At 42.1% G+C, this 25,932-nt stretch overlaps 1 protein-coding gene across 5 annotated transcripts in view; it reads right to left on the bottom strand.

Annotated features, from left to right (window-relative positions):
- The window catches only part of KLHDC8B (kelch domain containing 8B), a 58,019-nt gene that overhangs the window by 8,471 nt on the left and 23,616 nt on the right, over positions 1-25,932 (bottom strand). For 3 of the 5 annotated variants that reach the window (XM_039324989.1, XM_039324988.1, XM_039324992.1), the window contains 4 exons: positions 19,297-20,109; positions 4,315-4,479; positions 1,618-1,842; positions 10-111 (listed from right to left, as the gene is read on the bottom strand). In XM_039324989.1, coding sequence (XP_039180923.1) covers positions 10-111; positions 1,618-1,842; positions 4,315-4,479; positions 19,297-19,681 — 877 coding nt within the window. In that variant the 5' untranslated portion in view covers positions 19,682-20,109. Of the gene's footprint in view, positions 1-9; positions 112-1,617; positions 1,843-4,314; positions 4,480-19,296; positions 20,113-21,606; positions 21,625-25,932 lie in introns of those variants that run through there. The other 2 variants (XM_039324990.1, XM_039324987.1) reach the window with 2 other exon arrangements.

Here is a 25,932-nt window from a genome sequence, read left to right as displayed (position 1 = left end):
AACACTTACCAAGGCCACCAGCTACTATCACACGTCCACCAAGATGGCCAGCTACGAAGTCAGCCCTTTTGTCTCTCATACGGATGGCACGGCTCAGCCGACTCCAGGATCCTAATTGGAAAATTGGAGACAGAAAGAACTTAGCTTCATCTAAAGGGAGAGGAAGATAATAAGGCTACAGGTCAGGAATTCTGGGAGTTGAAGTCCACAAGTCATAAAAGGCCCAAGTTTTAAGATCCCTGCTATAGGTACTCCTTGACTTATAACCATTCATTTAATGATGGTTTGAAGTTACAATGACCTCGTAAAAAGTGATTTATGACCTATCCTCAAAGTCACAACCATCACACACACATAATCATGGGGCTGCTACCTGGTGTTTGGCAACCAGCTCAAATTTATGATGGTTATAGCATCTTGTGGTCAAGGGATTGCGATTTGTAACCTTCCCACTCATCTTCTGTCAAACAAAGTCAATTAGGGAAGCTAGATTTGCTTCACATGATTCACTGTCAACCATGTGATTCACTAATCAACCATCTGATTCAATTAAGTGCAGTAAGTCAGTTAACGACCATGGTAAAAAAGGTTGTAAATTTGGGGCCGGTGGTGTGATGACTTGCTTAATGACTGCATTGCTTAGTGACCAAAATTCCAATCCCAACTGGGGTCGTAAATGGAAAACTATCTGTACTTAGCTTTGACAAATAGAAGCAACGAGAACTCCTTTTTCTAAGTCTGGAAACTAAGCAGGAGTGGATCTCGTTAGCAACAGCACTAGCACTTAGACTTATATACCACTTCACAGTGCCTCTCCAAGCGGTTTACAAAGTCAGCAACTTGACCCAACAATCTGGGTCCTCATTTTACCGACCTCGGAAGGATGGAAGGCTGAGTCAACCTGGTTACTTCTTGAATTGATAACAACCATCACAGGGGTAATGGTAAACTACTTGCAGGTTTGCTGAATAAAATCTCGTGATTGTATCAACGAAGTCACCAAGAACTGAACTTGCCTTACGTCTCCAACGTAAAAGGCATTTATTATTATTAAGACGCCTGAATTCAAAAATGGAATTTGACCGGAGGGTGACTGCCTGTTCTAATCTGGGTGTGTGAAACTATGGATTACAGATAGTCCTTGATTTACAACTATTGGTTTAATGATTGTTTGAAGTTACAATGTCAGTAGAAAAGAGGGCTTATGACCATTTTTCATACTTACCATCTTTGCAGCATCCCCATGGTCATGTGATCAAAATTTGGACTCTTGGCAATTGGCCTGTATTTGTCCCAGGTTCATGTGATCACCTTTTGCGACCTTCTGACAAACAGTCAATGGGGAAGCTGGGTTCACTTAACCGTTTTAGTATATCAATAAATCAACAATTGCAGTGATTTAACAACTATGGCTAGGAAGGTCATAAAACGGGCAAACTCATTTAACAACTGTCTTGCTTAGCAACAGAAATTTTGGGCTCAACTGTGGTCGTAAGTTGAGGACTGCCTGTACTCAGTCCTTATCCCTTTATTCTGCCTATTAACGAGACATAATAACCATCATCTTAGGACTCACAGTTCTTCCACTTAACTTGTATAATTACATCTCTAGTTTACCTTCCTCTAAGTCAAACATCTCCACGGTGTTGACAAAGTGGGGCCGGGAATAGAAGTTATGGGGGCCGGGCTGCTGCAGTCCTCCCAGGCTGAAGAAGCAACCCTCAGCCATGGCACAGCTGGCAAAGGCACGCCGACTGGGCACACTGGGGTAGCGTGTCCAGCTTCTCATTTCCAGATCAAAGGCTTCAAAGGCTGTGACGGGCAGCTTGCCTTGTCTTCCTCCTATGGAAAATGGACACAGCATGACTGCAAGTCACTCATGAAGTATATAGCAAAGTGTAGCAAACTGAAGAAATATACAACAGATGGCACGGTTCTAGAGCCAAGCAAGTTAAGATCTTGTGAAAACAAGACAAAAGCCACCAAGCTCAGTTCAGCTTCAAAATGTTTACCAGGATCAAAAACAGAATAACAGAGTTGGAAGGGACCTTGGAGGTCTTCTAGTCTAACCCCCTGCTCAAGCAGGAGACCCTATACCAGGGGTGTCAAACTCAATTTCACTGAGGGCCACATCAGCATTGCGGTTGCCCTGGGGGGCCGGGTGGGTGCAGCCTACTGGTGGGCGTGAATGGAGTGGGTGTGACCTACTGGTAGGCGTGCCCAATTTGCGTCAAGGGTGCCTATGGGGGCCTGGGCAGGAGTGGGACAGATTGAGAGTCTCTGGTAGAAGGGGGTGGGACCGGGGCAAGTGCCAAGGCACGGTCCACCGGGGCAAGTGCCAAGATGGCCACCACAAAATTGTACATTGGCTCCCGGCTGGCCTGAGCCAGGGCCAAGGCAGCGGGGCCCATTCCCTCACTGTTTCCAGGATGGCTTCGCAGGCCACATGAAACCACTTCGCAGGCCGCATCCGGCCCCCATGCCTTGTGTTTGACATGTCTGCCCTATACCTATACCAGTGATGGCGAATCTTTTAGAGACTGAGTGCCCAAACTGCAACCCAAAATCCATTTATGTACCGTCGGGTGCTGGGTGGGCGTGGCCCATTGGCTGGGTGTGGCCAATTGGGTGGATATGGCCCATTGAGTGGGCATGGCTACGGTGGTAACGACAGACTGGGTAGGACTAAAAAGTTCAATCAATCAATTCCAACTTTACGAGATCTTTTTTTTTTCCCCGCGAGAAGTTGAAGTTGATTGATTGAACTTTTTTTTTTTTTTTTTTTGCACATGGTGGTGGAGGCCTAAACCGAAAAGGTTTTATAAAACCCAGCTGAAGGCCTAGGACTGGGGTGAGGGCGCGCGTGCCCATAGAGAGGGCTCTGCATGCCACCTGTGGCACACGTGCCATAAGTTTGCCACCACGGACCTATACCATTCCAGACAGGTCTGTTTTTAAAAGCCTCCAGTGATGAAGCACCCACCCAACTTCTGAAGTCAAGCCGTTCCACTGGTTAATTGTTCTTACTCTCAGGAAATTTCTCCTTAGTTCTAGGTTGCTTCTCTCTCTGATTAGTTTTAGATCAGATATGATTAGTTTTAGATCAGATTTGCCTGGCTGCACACCCACAATTAATGAATATGTGAACATTTCCCCAAACTGTCATCTGTAATGGAAATCTTTTCCATTCCATAAAGAACTGTGAACGACCCAAGATTAAGCCACAAAGCAGGTATAAAACATTATAGTGATTCCTTGCTGAAAGATAATATGACCCATTAACTTATTAAAAACAATGACAGCCATGTTGGTTCATGAAGGAAAGAAATGTTGCAACTAAAATAATACAAAAATGTCTACAAGCTTGTGAGTACTCCAGAAATCTTTCATCAAGGCATGATGTTCCAAAAAGCAGACGATAGGAAAGAAGCAAGAAAGTCTAGCTTTTTTTCCCCCCCATCTCCTGTTTGTTCACAATATTTTGTGCCGGAAGGATTCTGGAGAATTTGAAAGGCTGCACTTTTCTTTGTGTCTCTTTCATTGGCCTCAATAAAGGCTTGACCTCATTATGGGTGCTGGATTTCTATCTCAGGATAACAAATTTTGGATAAGCATTTATAAAATGGCATTTGAGCATCTCTTGACATGTACAGGTCAATTTAAGACTACAATTGGGACCAGAATTTCTGTGGCTAAGTAAGTTGTTAAGTGATTTCATGACCTTTTTTTTTGCCACGGTTGCTAAGTGAATCACTGCAGTTGTTAAGTGAATCATGTGGCCATTAAGCAAATCTGGTCTCTTTCAATGCCTCCAGAAGTTGTGAGTGCTCCAACACTGGAAGTTTTTAAGAAGAGACTGGACAGCCATTTGTCTGAAATGGTATAGGGATTCCTGCCTGAGCAGGGGGTTGGACTAGATGACCTCCAAGATCCCTTCCAACTTTTTTGTTATTGTTATATTTTGTGGAAAAACAACTGGGAAGGTCGCACAGGACAATCACATGACCCTGGGACACGGCAATCGTCTTAAATACATGCCAGTTGCCATGTGCCCAAATTTTGATCACATGACCCTAGGGAATGCTGCGACCATCATAAATGTGAGGACCAGTTGTAAGTCATTTTTTTTTTGGTGCCAATGTAACTTTGAGCAGTCTCTCTAAACAAACTGTTGTAAGCCAAGGGCCACCTCTAATTGGAATGTGGAGACTCCAGATCTCCACAGATCTGTGGCTGGGAAGCTTCTGTGACCAGAGTTTGCAGTTAAGTAATCCAACTTAATCCACAGCTAGACCCTGTTGGCTGAATCCTTACCCATCACGTAGATCTTGTTCCCATGCAAGAAAGTAGAAGCCCCGTAGCAAGGTGTTGGCATGGATGGTAAAGACTGCCACTGATCCTTAGCTGGTTCATACAGTTGCAGGAGGGCTTGTGGAGATGTGTCTGCACCCATCCCTCCTAAAGCATAAACCAGTCCATCTAAGAAAAGGAGAAATGGGTGCATGTAAAAGGGACGAGTGATGGAAATTTAAAAAAAAAAAAGCATCTTGTAATTCTACCTTACGGTGCCAGGATTTTGGGATCCATCTTTCTGTTTTTCTCTGTCTTTGTTTTTTATTCTTACTTAAGTTCTTATGGATGTTATCTACTCTGAAGTCGGTCTTTGCAAAGGGCAGGATGTACAATCAATCAATCAGAAAGTAAGTAAGTAAGTAAATAAATTGAACAAAATAATAATTAACAATACACGAAGGAAAGATTCAAGAGACTTTAGGCTTAATGCAAGTTATAGCCTTACCAAAATTACTGAAGAAACTCAAAGCAGAGAAAAGTGACAAGAGAAGCTATCCCTTTACAATTAACGGCCAATGCTACAGCAAGGCAATGCAGCAAGTTTACATAATCACTTTTTTTGTCATATTTATAATAGGCTGATCCTACAGCATGCCATCATTCTTCTGATTCTTCCACTCAAAATTTAGCTTTCTCATCCTGGTGCCTTCCTACTCGGCTGGACCAACCCCCATAGCCACCATGGCCATGGAGTTGAACATCTGCTTGTGATTGATTGAAATGGCTAGTGAGGTGTCGAATTCAGATGGAAATGAAATTCTGGATCTTTTTGAGATTATGTGGGGGAGGGATTAAAATCTATATGTAGAATTACAGGTGCTAGGTAATAGATCATCAGAATAAGCCCCTTCAGATATTTCTCTAGCATTTAAAGGACAGTTTCTATTAATAAATGACTAGCAGAAAAACTTGAGATCTCTCCTGTGCATGAATTAGAATACTAATTGCTAGAATTAAATATTACCTTCTTGTTCTCACTGGCCTGGATACCTGCATAATTAAAAGCCCACATGGGCCTTTTAATGCACAAGGTGCACAGTTCATTGCAGCAATTTCATGGGGAAGTCAAGAAATATAATCCTTCAGTCATCAGCCCATATTTTATCTTCTATCAGAATAAAGCATGATTTGCCTTTCTTATAGTCTAAACTGCTCAAGGGCAGAATAATAGCTCTTCCCCTCCCCTAATCTATGTTGCTTTTATTAAGGCAATTCATATTTTAGAGCCCTCAATAGGAAAACTGTTTCAATTTCTTGACTTGTCGCTTTGCTTTTTTTCTGATTCAGAGCCCCATCATTAGCCCCAAACTGGAGATGTACTGAAATATAATTTTTATTACTCAGAAAATACAGTGGCTGGTGCTACCTTAAGATGGTAAAACCTGTAATGAACCAGGGGTAGGCAACCTTGGCTCTTTTATGACTCATGGACTTCAACTCCCAGAATTCCTGAGCCAGCATGGCTCAGCTTGGAAACCTCTCCCTTTCCCCTCAGCATGGCTGGCTCAGGAATTCTGGGAGTTGAAGTCCATGAGTCATAAAAGAGCCAAGGTTGCCTACCCCTGGTCTAGATAATTGTGAATGGAATGCTATCCTCTTCCTTTCCTTCTTGAACTGCACCTTTATGTGATGCACATTAATCTCTTCCTTAGGCAAACCATCATCCTGTGATCTGAGGAAGATTCCCTGGACTTCCCATATCTCATATTAAAGTCTTTGACATAATTCACATTTCTTAAAATTGGTAACCTAGGAATAAGATATTCTCATTATTACATGGTCATTCTACACAAATAGAATGACCAAATCAGCAACTGTTCATAAACACTGTTTCTAATTATCAACAATCATTCCTCCAAAATGATCTGATAGGTCAATATCTGAAAACAACATCCTCCAGAACTTTGAGACTCCAATTCTCACCAGTCCTAGCTAAATGTCAGAATTGATAACAGAAGTAGCCCAATACAACTGAAGATGGCCAGGTTAAGATACAGAATCAGTATTTTAACCAATGATTTGAGGTGGATTTGGTTCCAACAGTAAATCTCGGAAAATCAATAGGCAATAACTTCCTTTTTTATTTTATTTTATTTTCCCTTCTTTCTCTTTCTTTCTTTCTTTCTTTCTTTCTTTCTTTCTTTCTTTCTTTCTCTTTCTTCCTTTCTTTCTCCCTCCTTCCCTCTTTTCCTTCCTTCCTTCTTTTCTTTTCTTTTCACATTTGGAACTTCCCCCACCTCCCACACAGAAGGACTCTTATTTCTCAGCAATGGAAGAAACAAATTTCGGAAAGAACTCAAGGGGTATTTTCCTCATGACTAATTGTGCCCCTTGGTTGTTGTTGTTCAGTTGGTAAGTCATGTCCGACTCTTCACAACCCCATGGATCACAGCATACCAGACTCCCCTGAACTCAACTCTTTCAGAGTTTGTCCAGATTCATGTTCATGGCACTGAAGACACTATCTAACCAAACCCTGCCCATGCTCCGTAAAAAAATCTTCCTCAAACTTCCTCCATGATTGACATAATCTTGTCAAGAATACTGGGCCCAGCAGTCTGCCATTCCAGAATACAACTTGTTGAAGAAGGCTTGCTTTGTTCCCTGTACAGCCTGGCATCCTACCCTACTCACAATCGCCTTAAGACTCAAGCTAGCTGTGCTCTGATAAGACTCTAGCAACTGCCTCACGTGGGTACCTGCTTCTTTTAACAAATATAACACAGGAACAACACTGGGATACCAGGCTATCACAACTAATTATATTCGCCATGTAGTATCCCTGGAGACACCATGGCAACCCAACCATGCTGCCAAATTCTGCTTCCACCATAGCCTCCCCACCACTCTGCACATAGTAAGGGAGGGTGGGAATACAAGAGAAGGTTACAGCTTCCAATTTGAGCGGAGGGACACAAAATTATTAGTTAACCAGATCCAGAATTTCTTGCAGATCTTAATTGATTTGCATCTGTTGTTAGCCTCCTTTTCATTATCTCACATTGCCAAATATGACATCAAGAAGATACAACAGGCTTCCTTGTCTGAACAATCACCTCTAACTCCAGATCTGGATGAAAACCTACAATTGTGATCTCCAACAATGGCTCACAAGCTCCTCTTTGTTCCACCAAGACAGTAGAGGCACACCAAGAAAGGCAGAATCCTTCAGGCACCTGCTGGATGAAAATTCCCTATTTCTTGACAAGATTAAAAAAAAATCAGATAATGAGGGAAAGGCATAAGCAGCCAATCTTATTTTAGAGAGTTATGACAGAGATGTTTAAAAAGATAAAACGCCCTGAGGGAAATCACTGCAGCCAATTTCTGGAACCGATATGCGGTAATTAAATCTTGCATAATTAAATCAAACAGATAAAATGAATCAGTTATATAACCGCTCATATGAACAAGCCATTCAGGCAGCTTCATTCTTTTTCTGGCTGAAGGCATGACAACAGGATCTATTGATACACACGATCTGGGTGTAATGTAAAAAATTACTGAATGGGGTGAAGAGAATGAATGATTCTGACCAATTAGGACTGACACAAATCAGTGGCAGAGGACCTGCTTGGCAGATTTATTTATTTCAGCAATTTATACTGCTGCCCATCTCAACAGCAGTGACCCCCCCCCTACAGGATGATGCACAGAGGATTAAAACTTAATACAACCAAGAGAACTTTATATCAGTATTAATATTTATAACATGTAATATATGTTGGGCCTGAACAATCCAGTATTAATATGTAAAAACCAATCAAACAAATCCACCAACAAGGCTGATTTAACCTCCTGGTCCCAATGCCAGGGTAAATATCCAGGTCTATAATGTCAACAGGAAAATCAGGTCTCTCCAGATTTCTGGGGCGAGGGGAGGAGATACTGTTTCACGGGGCAGACGCTTCAACACACAGGTCACAGCTCCTTGGTCCCACAAGAAGACATTTTCTAACGGAAAGAACACAGAGGATGCCAACCTTGGTGCGTGAGTGGAAACAGCTGAATAGTTTTGCAAGAAAGCAGAATGGGCAAGGTGCAGATCTCATCCTCCAAAAAGTGTCAGCTGGCAGGGACCAGAATATGAGCTTTTTCCACGATTTCTGGTTAATTGTCCTCACTGTTAGGAAGTTTCTTCTTAATTCCAGGTTGCTTCTTTCTTTGATTAGTTTCCAACCATTGTTTCTTGTCCTACCCTCTGGTGCTCTGGAGAATAATTTGACCCCCCTCTTCTTTGTGGCAGCCCTTCAAATACTGGAATACTGCTATCATGTCACCCCTATTTTTCTTTTCTTTAGACTAGCCAATCCCAAATCCTGCAGCAGTTCTTCATATGTTTTAGTCTCCAGGCCTTTGACGTTAAAGTCCTACAAACTGAGAAAAGTGGTTTGGGATAAAGATCAGTCTCTTCCCATCTTTCTTAAGTCTGGAGCTGGATGGAAGCTCTGCCTTCTAAATTTGGCACCATCTACTATAGATCTGTGGACTTTAATCAAGGCTGCCATATTTGGGCTCCATATCTCTTTGCTGCCCTCTAGTGATAATTGTATTTCAGAGAGCTTCCAAAGCACAGCGCAGCTCTTTTCATCTCCCCTCTTCAAATCTACTACAGAGGAAGAATGTCGAGAGCGGATGTAAAATCTGAACCACCCTTTTGCAGCTGCTACTTTTCATCTCCCATTCTCCATCAACAAGCTTCAAAGACGGAATTGCCTAGGAACTTGTGCTGAGAAAAAAGAGGCACTGAAAGACTTTAGAAGTGGAAGAATCCGACTGATGACAACACTAGTGTGACTACCAAAGTGTACAGTAATTTCTTGAGTTATTTTTGTAATAACTCTTTATCTGCTTCCAGAGATCCCAAAGCAATACATGTGGCTTTTAACCTCTTACAACATTATTGACTTCCAGCTGCCAAAAAAACCCATGCAATCCTAGGCTGCATTACCAGAGGGTTAGAATCAAGGTCAAGTGAAGTGTTAGTACCACCTTGGGAAGACCACACTTAGAATATTGCATCCAGTTTTGGTCGTCACAATATAAAAAAGATGTTAAGTGCAGAGAAGAACAACAAAGATGGTTGGGGCTAAAACATATGAAGAATGGTTGCAGGAATTGTGGGTGTATAGTTTAATGAAAAGAACAGAATAGAACAAGAGAATTGGAAGGGACCTTGTAGGTCATCCAATCCAACCCCCTGCCCAAGCAGGAGACCCTACACCGTTTCTGACAGATGGCAGTCCAGTCTCTTCTTGAAATCTTCCATTGATGAAGCTCCCACAACTTCTGAAGGCAAGCTGTTCCATTGGTTTATAGTTCTCACTGTCAGAAAACTTCTCCTTATTTCTAGGATGAATCTCTCCTTGATCAGTTTCCATCTCTTATTCCTTGTCTGGCCTTCAGGTGCTTTGGAAAATAGGTTGATCCCCTCCTCTCTGTGAACAGCCCCCAAATATTGGAAGGACTAGGAGTGACATGATGGCAGTGTTCCTGTATCTAAGGGGCTGTCGCAAAGAAGAGGGGGGGTCAACCTATTCTCCGAAGCACCTGAAGGCAGAACAAGAAGCAATGGATGGAAACTAATCAAGGAGAGAAGCAACCTAAATATAAGGAGAATTTTTCTGATGGTTAGAACAATTAACCAGTGGAACTACTTGCCTTTAGAAGTTGTGGATGCTCTATCACTGGAGGCTTTTAGGAAGAGCTTGTCTGGAATAGTATGGGGTTTCCTGCTCGACTAGACCAGACTAGAAGACCTCCAAAGTCCCTTCCAACTCTGTTATTCTGTTATAGTGACTGATCCAGAATCATCAAATAGGTTTCATGCCTAATAGAAATTTGAAAGCTGGTCTCTTCCACCATAGCCCAACATCCTAAATGCTACATACTGATTCTCCATTATTTATTCATTACTGATTTGCCCCTAACTGTAAAAGATTAATTGGTTACTCTTTGCTCTATTCTTAAAGGACTCAAAACAGCTCTTTCAAGCCTAGTGCTGTCCATTAGACCTCTCAAAAGTTCTACTCAAAAGTACCAGACCAGAGAAGGCTGGTTTAAGCTTTTAAAAAGACTGTATGTTGTTGTTGTTTTAATGTCACACCTAGCATGTACCTAATTGGCACATGGCTCAGCTGCCACTGCTATAGAATGAAGAATAAAGGCATTCAGTTAAGGCCCCTTCAGACTATTTTGATCTGCTTTGCACAACAGTGTGGAAACAAAAAATATGGAGATTGCATCTTTTGTCAGATAACATCACCCAAACCAAGCAACAAAGAAATGTTATCACTCTCCATAAATCCCTATTTTGGTACATTTTCCCACTTCTCTCCTATAATAACATATCGTAGGGTGTTTGTGAAGATTAAAAGGAGATTCTAATTATAAATTTTACATTCCATTTAGACTAAGTCATAGAAATATTTCTAGCTCCTTGGAATGCAGAGGGGAACCTGGAAAACATCTGTTAAAATATCCTTCCAGGACTGAAGGCTTTCTTCAAAATATAGTGACCCATTGTCAAGCATATTCCTGCTTTTAGTAGGCACACCTGCACAATATTCATACAAAATGGGGAGAGCCATTGACACTGCTTTCACCATAGATTTAGAGCATAGAATAATAGAGTTGGAAAGTACCTCAGAGTCTTCTAGTCCAGTATGGCGAACCTTTTAGAGACCAAGTGCCCAAAAACTGGCCCCACCCCCACTCCACCCCCTGCCCCACCCCTGCTCTGCCCCATTCCCTGCCCCGTCTGCCTGCAGGGCCACTCCCCACCTCCAGGGCCCGCCGTAGATCGCCCAGGCAGCCCAGCAGCACTATGGCGGTCACGCCCTCTGCCCGCGCTCTACAGCATCAGCTATGCACAATCGGATGTGAGGGCAGAGTCTTGTCTACGCTGCCTGGCTGCCATGTCCTTGGCTGCGATGCTCCACGTGGGCCACGCTCAGGAACGACTCTCCTTCAGGGGGGCTGCTGGAGAGGAGGGGGTCACGGGGGGAGGCGAGGCTGGGGCAACGGCACATGTGCCCACAGAGAGGGCTCCAAGTGCCGCCTCTGGCACCCGTGCCATAGGTTCGCCACCACTGTTCTAATCCAATCTCCTGATTAAGCAGGAGACCCTGTATCATTTCAGACAAATGGTTGTCCAGTCTCTTTTTGAAAGCCTTCAGTGATGGAGCACCCACAAATTCTGAAGGCAAGTTATTCCATTGGTTAATTGCTCTCACCATTAAGAAATTTCTTCTTAGTTCTAGGTTCCTTCTCTCCTTGGTTAGTTTCAATCTATCGTTTCTTGTTTTGCTTATTGGTGCTTTGGAAAATAGCCTGACCCGCTTGTCTCTGTAGGAGCCCCTCAAATATTGGAACAGCGCTATCCAGCTCCCCCACTCCTTCTTTTCATTAGACTAGATGTAGCCAATTCCTGTAACCTGTAAATTTTTTATTCCTATAAATAAAAAAAATGTTTATTTAACCAGTTTAGGTCACAACAAATGACTCAGGACCACATACAGTAGAACTAAAAACAGTTAATACATATATTAAAAATCACAAAAACCATGCTAAAGCAAAAATAATAAACAAAAATATGTTTAAAAATAGAGCCACACACTAGTTCACCCATCCCCAGGCCTGCTGACATAGCCAGGTCTTGAGGAACCTCTGGAAATTTATTCCATGGTGCTTCTGGGATCTGCCTTTCTTATTTCTTTATCCATGAAGGTCTGGCTCTTTATTTGGGCCCTCAAGAAGGAAGGAAGAAGGTAGACCCTTCGCTTCATCACATTTCCATCTTTTATTTTTATTTTAATTTCTGTTGTGAGCCTCTCAGAGTTGTTGAGAGTCGGGTAGGATCCAAGTTTAATAAATTATTATTATTAATCACAAATTATGAAAAATATTAGGCTAAGGCAGATTTGGATGTTTTATGGCCCCCGGGCCACATCTGGCCCTTTGCCTGCCCTATCCCCATCCTGCCTGTGTGGATTGCTTTCATTTTGAAGGCAACTATTTTTTTTTTCAATTTATTTATGTCCGTGTGTGCATGTCTACACACCTTCACAGCCCTGTTTGTTCAGTCCTCCACAACAGTCTCAGTTTTTCATGTGGCCCACTGGGAAATATAATTGCCCACCTCTGGTCTAAGGCCATGAGGAAATTGCTGCGCAGACTGCCTGAAGAATGAGCAAGAACCATAAAATTTCTTCCTTTAACACCATTCCCTCCCTTGGATCTTTAGAAGTCTATTGAGTTCTCAGCCATTGTCTTCCCTGTCCATTGTTCTCTTGCAGACTATCACCAAAATGACTTCAGTCTACAGGATAGGATTGCAAACTATAATTTCAGATGAGGAGGAACATGATGATAAGCCATGTAATCTGGGATATGATTTTTTTTCATTAATATGTCATATTAGATGTAGATTAAACTAGATGCAGCATGGATCACTTGTTTTGTTAATTTAGGATTAGGTTATGCTGTCACTTAACTTTTGCTGTAACAAATACGTTCTGATAAATAGAGCGCAATTGCAAATAATTTTAAGAACTGTTGTTCATTCATGAAGAAATTCTACATTTCGCTACAGTTCCAGCAGTTATAATACGAAGAGTTTGAATCAACATTAAATCTAAGATTAAGCTAAATTCATCAGATAATAGGGAATGGGTGAGAATTTCAAAAATGTACAACATTCTGTTAGAAGACAAACTTTCTGAGTGAGTTGAAAATAATATATTAGATGGGAAAGCCCCGATATGTTTGATCTGATTGCTATCCAACTGACATAAAAAAAAAAAAAAACCACTGAGAACAATTTTGCCCTAAGTTAGGGAAAACGCAGTGAGTTTTATAGCTGGTATTTCATATCAAATGAATTCAACATGATAGATTCTATTGTGGGAAGTCAGCCCCCCAGAGAAGGAAATATTAAAAGGGCAGAAAAATATATTTCCTCAAAGGATCTTAAAGAGGCAGAAAAGCATGCCCAGTTTTTCTTAATAGCCCTAAGTCTCCGTCCCCCAAGCAGAAACCAGCTCTGTAGAAATGCAGATGTAAACCATTCAGAAAGCTAGATGCTTAGGAAGACAAAGACACCTAAAATCTACATACCTCACCCAAACTCTAAGACAGGACATAATAGGATTAACCCACAGATGCCAAAGGGCACACCCAGACTCAGGTCAGAATACATGACACGGGAAATACAAAGCCTCAAACAGGAACAGGAAACAACTCCAAACAAAAGCCCCAGCGGGTATAAAAACCCACTCCCTACATGTGCTCTCTCTCTCTCTCTTTTCTTCCAGAGCCATCTTTCTGTCTGGCTCTCCTCTTCAATAAACTGCAACCTTCTTCCTAAAGCAGTCGCCATGTTGTTTATTCCTGGCTTGGACTGAACCATGATGAAGCCTTTTCCTTCAACACTATCATAAGTGTAGAAGAAGGAATGGCAGAGCCTCTGGAGGGAGTTAAAAGAGGGATCAGCCTATAATTCCTATGTAGCCACAGGTGGACTAAATCCAACTTTGCTTGAATTCAATGCACCCTTATTTGTTTCCAAGCAGGTGCATTAAGAAGATTCTTGTGCATAGGTTGCTTAGCAACAAATTAGTTTAATTAGACCATCCTGTGTGGACTTGGCCTGACATTAAATTCAGTATGTTAGAGAAAATAAAAAGAAATAGATTCCTATTATCATATGTAGTAGTCTTATAAAGCTGTCCAGTTTTGGGGTTGCAAATTTTTATTAAAATAGGACAAATCCCTATTTGAACCAAATCACAACTCAGAAAATTACAATGGATCCTTCCTTGGCCTTACTAAGTTTTTGTTTTGTTTTGATAATCAAAAACACATTGAAGTCTAAAGAATTTTCTTATTGGCTGCATTCCAACAAGCAGTAGCAAGATGTTAAAAAACAAAGCAGAATTTGAAAATGTCTATATGGTAGCAAATGTGCTGGAAAATTGATCTAATGAAAAACAATATCAAAAAAGAGACAGCCATATTATGATAATACAGGCAATTTCTATTTTACCTGGCTTATTAAACACAAGAAAAGCACAATTGTTTACTCCCCAGGTCCAGGTCTCGGATAATGTAATTAAATAAGGTTATATGCATTTTGTTTCTACTATATACATACTCCAGAAATGTTAATAGCTAATACATTTAAATGTTTAAAACATTAGCTAGTTGGAAGAAGTATATTTGCATTAATATTTACTGAAGCAAAACAGAATGTTTATTTTTTATAACCCAAGCCTAAATTGACTAGTTTGACTGAATTAATTATAAGATTCCATTTGAATGGAATATGTTTTCAAACAAACTTGAAAATTTTATATCCAGTAATCTTTGCTGAATGGATAAAAATGAACCAACCAATGTTTGAATGTATTAAATGGATATATTTGATTGTATTAAATGAATGCATTCTACTGAACGGCTGATAACTTTCACATTTAAGTTCTTCCTGATGAAATTATTATCCTTATAAACATCACATTTAGGATTGTCTGCAAATGATCCGAAATCTAACAGAAAAAAAGAGAAGGAAAGGAATGAAATGGAACGTAATGGAAAAAAATGTGGAACTAAAGGACCATAGCATAGCCAATTTCTGAGATAGCACAGAATAAAAATATAAGGAAGACTTCATAAATGGAAAACAGGTAAGTCTTAAAAATCGCAAATATGTCTCTGTCTCCGACTCTGTCTCTGTCTCTCTCTTATAAATAATGTACTTTTCTGCAAGCAAGATCAGTTAACTGCATAATACAAAGGGGCACTTATAAGTCATGTGACACATTTCAGGGGTCATCTATAATCACATCTTCTTTTTGTAGTAGAATTTTTCGGTTACTGCAGCTCCGGAGGACTCCAGATCTTATCACAGCAACAGTGCTGAGAGCAGAGGAATCAAATCTTCTCTCTGCTGCCAAGTGCATCACCCTTCCCCCCCCCCCCCCCGCTCTAAGTCACCCTTCCCAAAGCTGTGCCTGGTCGTGAAAGGGATTCCGGATTTTCTTGTGGGGCCAACAAATTTTTCTGAGGGAAAATAGCCTTTCTGCTTCCCACTTCTGCAGCCAAACTGGCAGCCTCCTGTGGCTGCTTTAAATCAGAAACAAGGCTGTGGAGAGACAGGGGTACAATTTCTACTGAAACGGCCTCTTTGTTGCCAATCAGTTCGGTGCCTGTCAAATGCACCTTTTGCATTGTACTTATTTGTAATGACAAATACAAAAAGACAGAAACCGGGTTTTAAGCCTTCCCCTCTCCCTTTCTTTTTTGGGCTGGAAGGGAAGGAATGTTACGTGTAAAAGAGATGCGATGCTGGCATCTTGCACACACCGTGCCTGAAAATCTAGTTGCTATTATAGGTAGTCCTCAACTTACAACAGTTCATTTAGTGACCATTCAAGGCTACAGTGGCATTGAAAAAAATGACTTATAACCGTTTTTCACACTTACAACCATTGCATTGTCCCCACGGTCATGTGATCAAAATTCAGATGCTTGGTAACTGACTCGTATTTATGATCATTGCAAGGTTCTGGGGTTATGTGATCTCCTTTTGCGGCCTTCTGACAAGGAAGGGCCAAATTCGTTTAACAACGGGGCTACCAACTTAACAACTGCAGTGATTCACTTAGCAACTGTGGCAAGGAAGGTCATAAAATGGGGCAAACCTCACTTAACGAAGGTTTCACTTAACCACAGAGATTTCGGGCTCAATTGTGGCTGTAAGTTGAGGACTACCTATACAAGTTTATTTTATCCCTTTTTCTCACCCCCTTTTTCCTTTTGAGGGCAGCTGCTGGTACGTCAATCACACACATAACAGAACAGTGATGGCGTATTTTTTAGAGACTGAGTGCCCCAAAATCGCCCCCGCCACCACCTGCCCACAGGGCCACCCACCACTTCCACAGCCCGCGGCAGATTGCCCAGGCAGCCCAGCAGCACCATGGCAGCCACGCCCTCCACCCGTGCCCCGCAGCATCATCTGCGCATGACAGGGCATGAGTGCAGTGTCTTGTTCCCACTGCCCGGCTGCCATGTCTTTGGCTGCTTGGGGGTGATTCTCCTCCAGGGGGGCTGCTGGTGAAGAGGGGGCTGGGGTGATGGCGCATGTGCCCACAGAGAGGGCTGTGACTGCCGCCTCTAGCACGCATGCCATAGGTTCGCCACCACTGTAATAGAACATTGCACATTTCCCATTTGAAAGTAAAAAAAAAACCCACAAGATTTCTTTGAGCGCAGCAGGACATTCCTTTGTGCCTGCCTAACTTTACCTAGAAAGGTACCCTTATCATGTTAAGAATACTTAATTAAGATACCTGCTCTACAGATAGTCCTCAACTTACGACCATTCATTCAATGACAGGTCAAAGTTACGACAGCATCAGAAAAAGTGGCAGACAACCTGTACTCACACTTACAACCATTGTGCCACGGTCATGTGATCACTATTCAGGCACTTGGTGATTTCTAACAAAAAAGGCCCATTGAAGAACCACCCCAAAAACTGTTGTAAAATTGAGTCGAAGTCAACTTACAACCTCAACAAGTTACCATGGGAATTCCAGTCTCAAATGTGGTCGTTAAGTCAAAGATTACTTGTATAATATTTGTGTGCAGACTTATAGCTCTGTGACATACACACACACACACACACACACTCACACACACACACACCGTATCATCCCCAGCAGCCTCCCAAAGTTTCATTCAGTCGTAATTATTAAGTTGGCATGAAGGAAAAACTATCAAATATTATGGCAAAGGATAATTTTAAGTTCAGGTTAGATTAGATAACCTTTATTGTCATTTTTTTTTACTGTGGGAACAATGGCACACATTAAAAATGAATTCAGTTGCTTGCTCTCAAAGTGTACACGTACATAACACACATTTAAACATACTATATACAACATATGTATAGACCTACACCCTTACATATAAGTAACTTATAAATATTCATCTCTGTCCATCTTGAATACATAACCGAAGGAGGAAGCTTCACAAGGTTGATACTGTCTGGAACAAAGCTGTGACTGAATCTGGATGTTCTGCTTCGGATACCAGGTAGCCTCCTCCCAGAAGATGATTAATTTATTAATAAATTAATTTATTAATTTTAAATCAATGTAAATACAACTGAAAGGAAACGTCTTTGCCCTACCTGTTATTTTTGGGGCGCTCCCCAAACCCCAATGAGCCTTCAAAAGCCAACTCTGTCCAAAAGCCTGGGGGAAAAAAATTCTTCTATATTCCATGGATGCTAACCAGCACTGAAGCTCTCCAACTTCTTTTTATGCTACCACCCTAGCTTACTTCTCAGCTACCACCAAATTTGAATTAAAAATTACAGGGGTTCAGGTAAGGAAGAAAGCAATGAAAAAGGAGGGAAAAATCATTTTAAAATGGTAGCTTGAGTTTTAAAAAGAGTTTTTTCTTTTACTGTGACATGCTGTTCCACTGTGCCCACTTCTTCCTAGCCTCCTTTTCGTGACGCTTTCAAGAAAACCCATGGGCACCCATCAAGGCTAGCTTATATTCTCCTACAGTGGCTCTTCAGCTCCAGCCACTGTCAGGTCCCCAAATCCTTATTGTCTTTCTTGCATATATATTCTTGTGCTCTTGTTTTGGGGCCTGCCATTCTGCTGGGGGTAGGGGAGATAATTGCTTCCGCTTGGGATAACTTCGCTTTCTATTTTTCCTCTCCCGCCTCCATCCACTTGAGAAAGGAATGTGTGTCTCCCTTATCAGAGAGATGGTTGTAGAGAAATGAAACTGGAGAAGACCTTGAGATGTGCGCCAGCTGTGCCAGTTACCCAAACATTGTGCCACCTGTGGATTGGCTGGATTTCAAATGGACATTATGATTCTGGTGGGAGGAGGAATATTGCTGGTTTAACTATACAGGGGTATAGTTGGCTCTTTTATGACTCGTGGACTTCAACTCCCAGAATTCCTGAGCCAGCCATGCTGAGGGGAAAGGGAGAGGTTTCCAAGCTGAGCCATGCTGGCTCAGGAATTCTGGGAGTTGAAGTCCATGAGTCATAAAAGAGCCAAGGTTGCCTACCCCTGGCTGAATTATACTGTTTAAGCAGAATTTTCCTCAGATCTTGCCCTGACTTCCCTACTGTCACTAACCCCTAATAAAAGTTCCCTTTTGAGACAATGCCTGTTTCCAGAGTTCTGCTTTCTTGGGGGTTAGCTGAGGTGGGTCCTTACAAGCACTACATAAGAACAAGATTATGAACAGGATTGGGGAGGACGGTACTCGTTTTGCAGAAATGATGAACAGCAAAATCAGCTCAGGAAAAATGGGCATTCAAGTGGGCAGGAAAATTGTCAATGTGGAACAGAATGGGATGTCCGTAAAGGGATATGCCTGGCTAAAACTTCACCTTAAAAAGGTAGAACAACTGGTTTCCCCAATGTCTGGAGCCAGTCAAAGCAACTACTGTACAGGTGGTCCTCGACTTACAACGGTTCATTCAGTGACCGTTCAAAGTTATAATGGCGTTGAAAAAACAGACTTATGACCATTTTTCACACTTATGACCTTGTAACATCCCCATGATCATGCCATCAAAATTCAGACCCTTGGCAACTGGTTCATGGTTATGACCGTTGCTGTGTCCCAAGGTCACAGGACCCCCTTTTGTGACCTTCGGACAAGCAAAATCAATGGGGAAGCCAGATTCATTGAACAACTGTGTTACTAACGTTATCAGCTGCAGTGATTCACTTAACAACTGTAACAAGAAATGTCATAAAATGGGGCAAAACTCACTTAACAAATGTCTCACTTAGCCACACAAGTTTTGGCTGCAGTTGTGATCGTTAGTCAAGGACTGCCTTGTACCGTCCCTTCTCTAGCTCACTATCAATCCCCCAAAATGAAGGAATTTGGCCACCTACCTTTCTCAAGGGCTGAAATGCCCATTGAAGCCTGAGCCAGGTCTGCTTTCTTCTCCCACCTGTCTTCATCTGTGTGGTAGACTTCGACGGAGGCCAGGGGTCGCTGTGTGGAGTCAACTCCACCAATCACCAACACTTCTTTGCCAAGCATCACGGCCGCTGCCCCTGCCCGTGGAGTGGGCATAGAAGGTAACACTGTCCACTTGTGGGAAACCACGTCCAACATTTCCAGGGTGTCCAATGGCTGACCCTGCTGGCTGCACCCCCCCACCACAAAGAGATGTCCATCCTGATAGGTTGGGCTGCAATAGACCCGACAGGTAGGCATGGGTGGGAAGGTCTCCCAGAAGAATGACTTGACATTGGCTGCTTCCATTTTGCCCATGGGCCTGGCATCTCAGGAGACAGACATGGGAATTGTCCCTGCATTGGGTCCCCGAGACAAGGAAAGATTCACCTGAAGCAAGTCGAAGGACTTATTTCTTCCACCTTTGGAACTCCACATCCACAAAGACTGAGGAGGTTGGGAGGAAGATCTGACTGCCAGGAGAGGCCAGGGTGCCCCAAGGAAGCAGGCAAAGACTGCCGTGATGACCAAGAGATGGGGTCTCCACAGGAGAAGGAATCATTCCTCTCCAGAATGGCTAGGAATAACTTGGAAGGAATGGATGGTCCAGACACTGAGGGTGGTCAATAATGCTGGAGCTCAGCCCCTAACCATAAGTGGTCAACCAGTCTCAGAAACCAGGACACATTCAGGAGGTTCTCCTGAATGAAGTCGGTACCTCGGTGTCTCTGAATTGATGTTGAGTTCTGCTGCAGAGAGAGAGAGAGAGAGAGAGAAAGAGAGATAATGCACAAAATCACTGGCTGCTAAGGAAGCCAGTTCAAGAAATTTGATTATACTGAAAATCACTGACACTGGATTAAAAGCTAGCTCCCAAAGTAAATCCCTCAAGCTTCCATCTGTCCTTCACACCTAGGCAATAATCCTAGATCAAGCAAGCAGAAAGAGCTTCAACAGAGTAGCTTTCAGTTTGGATTTCATAATAGCACTTTCATACATCCCATGGATTCCATTTGACATCCTAGGTGGTCCTCTTCTGGAAAAAAAAAAAGTATCTTTCCTGAGAATGAGTTGTCCTGCAAGAGTCTTCTTTGAAAAGCCATGCCATTCAGGAGTGGTTTAAGATGAGGGCCAGGTCTTGGACCAAGGAAATTGTTAAGGACCTGCCTCAATTAGGTTCCCAAGAAAGCAGAGCTCATGAAACAGGCATTGTCTCAAAAGGAACTTTTATTAGGAGCTAGTGATAGCAAGGAATCAAAGCGAGGTCTGAGGAAAAATCCCACGCACACAGTATGTCAAAAGCCATATTCATTACTCCTCTCCCCAGAGTCCCAATGTCCATTTGAATCTCAGCCAATCCACAGATTTGTTTTGGTAACTGGCTCCTCTGGGCGTGCTCTTCAAGGTCTCTCTCGATTTCATTGCCCTCTGGCTCCAAGCGCAAACCGTGGGTCAGATAAGGATGATGTTATTCGGCTGCATTCCTTCCCCTAGGGGAGGAGCAACGTGGCAAGGCAATGCAAAGCATCCCCCCTCCCAACAGAATGGCAGGCCCCCCAAAATGGCTATAGAAGCATGTATAGGATAGAAAGAAGAGTAATACATTTCTTTGGGGATCTGACAGAAATCCAGGGTCATCACCATTCTGTCAGGGACTCCTTGGGTAACTCTAGGACAGTGTTTCTCAATCTTAAGAACTTGAACTTAAAGTGACGGACTTCAACTCCCAGAATTCCCCAGCCAGCATGTTTGTAAGCCAATCGCTCTTCACGCAATCTATCTCACAGATTATGATCAAGCTGTCTGAAATGTGTTGGTGAATTTGTTTGTGAACACAGAATCAGTATCAAAGAGTTATTATTCTGAATTATTTAATGTGCATCTTTTTCCTCTTTTAAGGAGGAAAGAGAGCCCTTTGATTATTACTAGTCGAGTTCCCAATGAGCTTAATATTTTTATTTATTTATATCCCGCCTTTATTATTTTTACAAATAATTTAAGGCGACAAACGCATCTCATCCTCCTTCCTCCTCCTCCTATTTTACCGGCAAAAACAACCCTGTGAGGTGAGCTGAACTGAGAGAGAGTGACTGGACCAAGATCACCCAGCTGGCTTTCATGGCTAAGGCAGGACTTGAACTCATGGTTTCTTGCTTTATAGCCTGGTGACTTAACCACTCTAGACCAAACTGGCTCTCTTAGTTATAGAAGCAACAGCAGCAGCATTTAACTCCTCTTCCTACCCCAGGGAAAAGCATCCATGATGTCCTCATGTCAATATCAGCCAACCTTAAGAAAGTCCTTGTCAAATGTGTAACCAGATACTCCCAGAGGACAAATCATGGCTGCGGGGTATGTTCATATTTTGATGGAAGGACAACAACTATTGGAAAAAAAGACAAACGTTAAGTAAATGTGAAAGGTGACTACTGCCATTTAGATTATTTTCAAAGCAATTTATTGCAAAATTACGCTAGTGGAATGGGTCACAGAAGATGAGAAAATTAGGAAGCAGTGAAAAGAAAAGAGGAAGGCAGACATCCTTGCTCACTTTCCTTTATTATGGAGGTGTCCAACCTTGGCAAATTTAAGATTTGTGAATTTCAGGTCCCAGAATTTCAACTCCCTAGCATGGCTGGCTAGAGAATTCTGCGAGTTGAAGTCCACAAGCCTTAAAATTGCCAAGGTTAGACACACCTGCTGTAGCCCTAATTCAGGAATGTGACAGCAAATTGTTAACTGGGTTTCTATTGACCTTCCTCTTTCTGATAATAATTGTGAAATAATTATGTTTATGAAAGTGACACCTGGTCTTAAAAACTTAGAAATCAGACAGAAGACAACCGACCATGGGCAACAGTTAAGGGCCTTCTCTTTCATTAACATTCAAGTCCACCAGTCTTGTCACAAGAACACGTCTTTAGCCACAAAATTAAGGGAAAGAAGAAATCTCATCTCCTGACAACTCATAAATAACTATGTAGTGAGAATCAATGTCTTTCACTGTCTTATAGTAACCTCTAATATACCTTTCATCAAGCCACATTGATTGTGAATGGACATATCATACTTCTGAGAAGTCTGAAATTGCTTCTGAAAGAGTATGAAAAGCAACGATCCCTGTGCAGTAATACTGAAAAGATGTCTTAGATGCAATTTAAAAGCAGGATGGTTTGATTCTCTCTCTCTCTCTCTCTCTTTCACACACACATACACACACACACACACAGAGAGAGAGAGAGAGAGAGAGAGAAACACATCTATCTATCCTTTAAAATCTTCAGTTGATGGACTCTTGAAAAAACTCTTTTACTAACGCATAAGATGTGAATGTGTCTGTCAAAGAATGTCTTCTCAGAGGGAGTGAGTGTAAGAAAATTCTCTCCAAAGTAATTTGCAATCAACTTTACAGTATTGCCCTTTTTCGTTGCAGACAGAAATATTTAACAAAAGATTAAGGGACTGGAGGCTAAAACATATGAAGAATGGTTGCTGGAATTGGTTATGTCTAGTTTAATGAAAAGAAGGACTGGGGTGACATGATGGCATGTTCCAATATCTAAGAGGATGCCACAAAGAAGAGGGGTTCAACCTTTTCTCCAAAACATCAGAAGGCAAGACAAGAAGTAACTGATAGAAGATCATTAAAGAGAAAGCCAACCTACAACTAAGCAGAAATTTCATGACAGTGAAAACAATCAGTCGAATGGCTTCCTTCAGAAGTTGTGGATGTTCCATCACTGGAGGTTTTTAAGAAGTAACTGGAGAGCCATTTGCCCAGAACTGTATAGGGCAGTGGTGGCAAACCTATGGCACGCAAGCCAGAGGCGGCACTTGGAGTCCTCTCTGTGGGCACACGCACTGTCGCCCCAGCCCCGCCTCCTCCCATGGCCCCCTTCTCACCAGCAGCCCCCCGAGAGTTGTCCCCGGGCATGGACCACGTGAAGCAGTGCAGCCAAGGACATGGTAGCCAGGCAGCGGGGACAAGATTCCGCCCTTGCGCCCCGTCGCGCGCAGATGCTGCTGCAGGGCATGGGCAGAGGGCGTGGCCACCATGGCAGTGCTGGGCTGCCTGGGTGATCTGTGGTGGGCTGTGGAGGTGGTGGGTGGCCCAGTGAGCACAGCGGAGCGGGGACGGGGGGCGGTTTGGGGGCATTCAGTCTCTAAAAGTTTCGCCATCACTGGTATAGGGTCTCCTGCTTGAGCAGGGAGTTGGACTAGAAGACCTCCAAGATCCCTTCCAACTCTGTTATTCTGTTACAACTGGAATGTAATGCACTGCTTTTATTTTGTTGTGGCTTTCATATGTATTTACTTAATCACATTCTTCCCGTTTAGGGTAAGCAGGTGTATGCGAAGCATAGACAAGGAGTCAGAATTAATAAGGCAAATAAAATACAGGTAGTCCTCGACTTATGACAGTTGCTTGGCAACTGTTCAAAGTTACTACCAATCTTTAAAAAAGAGATTTATGACCCAGATTTGAAGTTCTGATGGCCCCCTCTGTAGTCCCGTGACAGAATTTCAGGGGCTTGGCAACACGGAAATATTTACAAGCATTTGCACCCTCCCGCAGTCACATGGCTGCATTTTACAACAGTTTTTTTGAAAACTGGTACTTACTTCTGGTTTTTGGCAAAACTGCGCCCATACCAAACCATTGGTTCTCTTAATGACCAAGGATATGCATAATAACCACACTGATTCGCTTAACAACTGCCATAAAAAGGTCACAATATTGGGTCAATCATTTGACTGAACTGTTTTGGTATCATTGCAGACTTATGACTTTAATATGCAGGCTCTATGATGGTTATATGTCAAGAACTACCTAGAAAAGTAGGAGAAAAGAAACCTATTACTTTACACCAATACTGTTCCCTATATCAGTGTTTCTCAACCTTCACAATTTTAAGATCTGTGAACTGGGGAATTCTGGGAGTTGGAGTCTACACATCTTAAAGTTGCTGAGGTTGAGAAAGACCGCCCTAAACCTCTCCATACCTCCAGTATCTTTCCATTTTTGCAAGCCACCCTTCTTACCTCATTCTTTTTGAGGATTTCATTAATTCCATCCAACCAAGATTTCCTTGGTTTTTTCCTTCCTCTCAACCCATCAATTCTTCTTTCCTTCCTTCAATGCTGGCTCAGGAATTTTAGGAGTTGAAGTCCACAAGTCATGAGGTCCATCATTCCTCACCCCTGCTGTATGCTATACAATCCCATCCTCATTTGTTCTTCCTGTCTGACTAGCCCTCCTCCCTCCCCCCATACTTCAATCTACTGCTTTCACACCAGTCACTTGTGTACTCATCCACGTTCATTCATCACCTGTATTTCATGATCAATTCTTGTTTTTCACCATATACTTTCTATTTATCGTAACTCCATTACATTTTATGTTTCAGACCCAATTCTCTGTATAATGGACAGAAGCAGACTCTTATACACAGCCGTTTTTAATTCTTTTGGCAAAACATTTGTTCTTCGTGAAAGGCTGCAGACCACCCACATCCCTTCTATCCACAATAGCCCACTAAAATTTCTCCCTTGTCCTATTCTATCAAATTACACAATTTCATCTACTTCCTCTAGTTAGTCACCATTTATGTAAAACTTGACATTTTAATTCCTTGTTCTTCCTATAAACTCCTGGAAAATATAATTAAGGGCTATTACTGATATATGTAAAAGTAAAGAAAAATCATTTAAAAAGAATAAACATAATAAATTATTGTGACTGGCTCTTTGGAAGAGAGAAGAAATCAATACAATGAAAAGCTGAGTGTTCCTAAAAGCTGCCTGTTTGTGTATGGTTGTCATCTTTCACACCACCGATCCTGGACTATTAGTATGCAGAAGTTAGCCAGTGATTGTCATTATAGTATTTAAAAGTTTTTCTTTGCTGATTTCAAGAAATCAAAGGGCTTCTAATGTGCAGGATAAGCAAGATCCTGGTAGAAGAGAATATTTGTAGCTGAGGGTTGAATTATGGTGTTCTTGGTGCTATCAGAGCTTGGTTGTTTTCTTGCAGCTATTTCATTACCAAACTAGGTAATATCACTAGCACTGATGATGTTACTTCATCTGATAATGAAACGTCTACAAGAAAACAACCAAGCTGAGAGAGCATCAAGACCCCACACAAACAAGGTCATTTGGCAACTTTATAGCAACTTTATAGCCCAAGGAGCAAAATCTCCTCTTTGGTGCAATTATTAATGAACTATGACTCCTTGACGTCAGAATACCACGAAATAAGGGAAGAGAGAAGATACATGGCAGCCATCTTTAGGATTCTGGATGTTCAGCCAACTTGCTACTTTATTCCGTGTAACTCCACGATCTCTGCAATGGACACTCGATCCCTAACTGTTCACTCTCTAAACTCCACCTGAAGCTTTTAATTTGTAGCTGGTCCCTAAGTGTGATAAATTCCCTTGCTCTCTTTTGTTAGGTATTGTTACAGATTGTGATACAAAGGAGGTTGTATTGATGTTAAACTTGATCACAGCCGCGAGGCTGTTAATTGGACAATATTGGAAGAAGGAATCTTTGCCTACATTGCA

This window comes from Crotalus tigris, unplaced genomic scaffold (assembly GCF_016545835.1).
Source record: "Crotalus tigris isolate CLP2741 ecotype Arizona unplaced genomic scaffold, ASM1654583v1 scf7180000024313.351630, whole genome shotgun sequence".
Classification (NCBI taxonomy): domain Eukaryota; kingdom Metazoa; phylum Chordata; class Lepidosauria; order Squamata; family Viperidae; genus Crotalus; species Crotalus tigris.
This window is presented reverse-complemented; position numbering and strand designations above follow the sequence as displayed.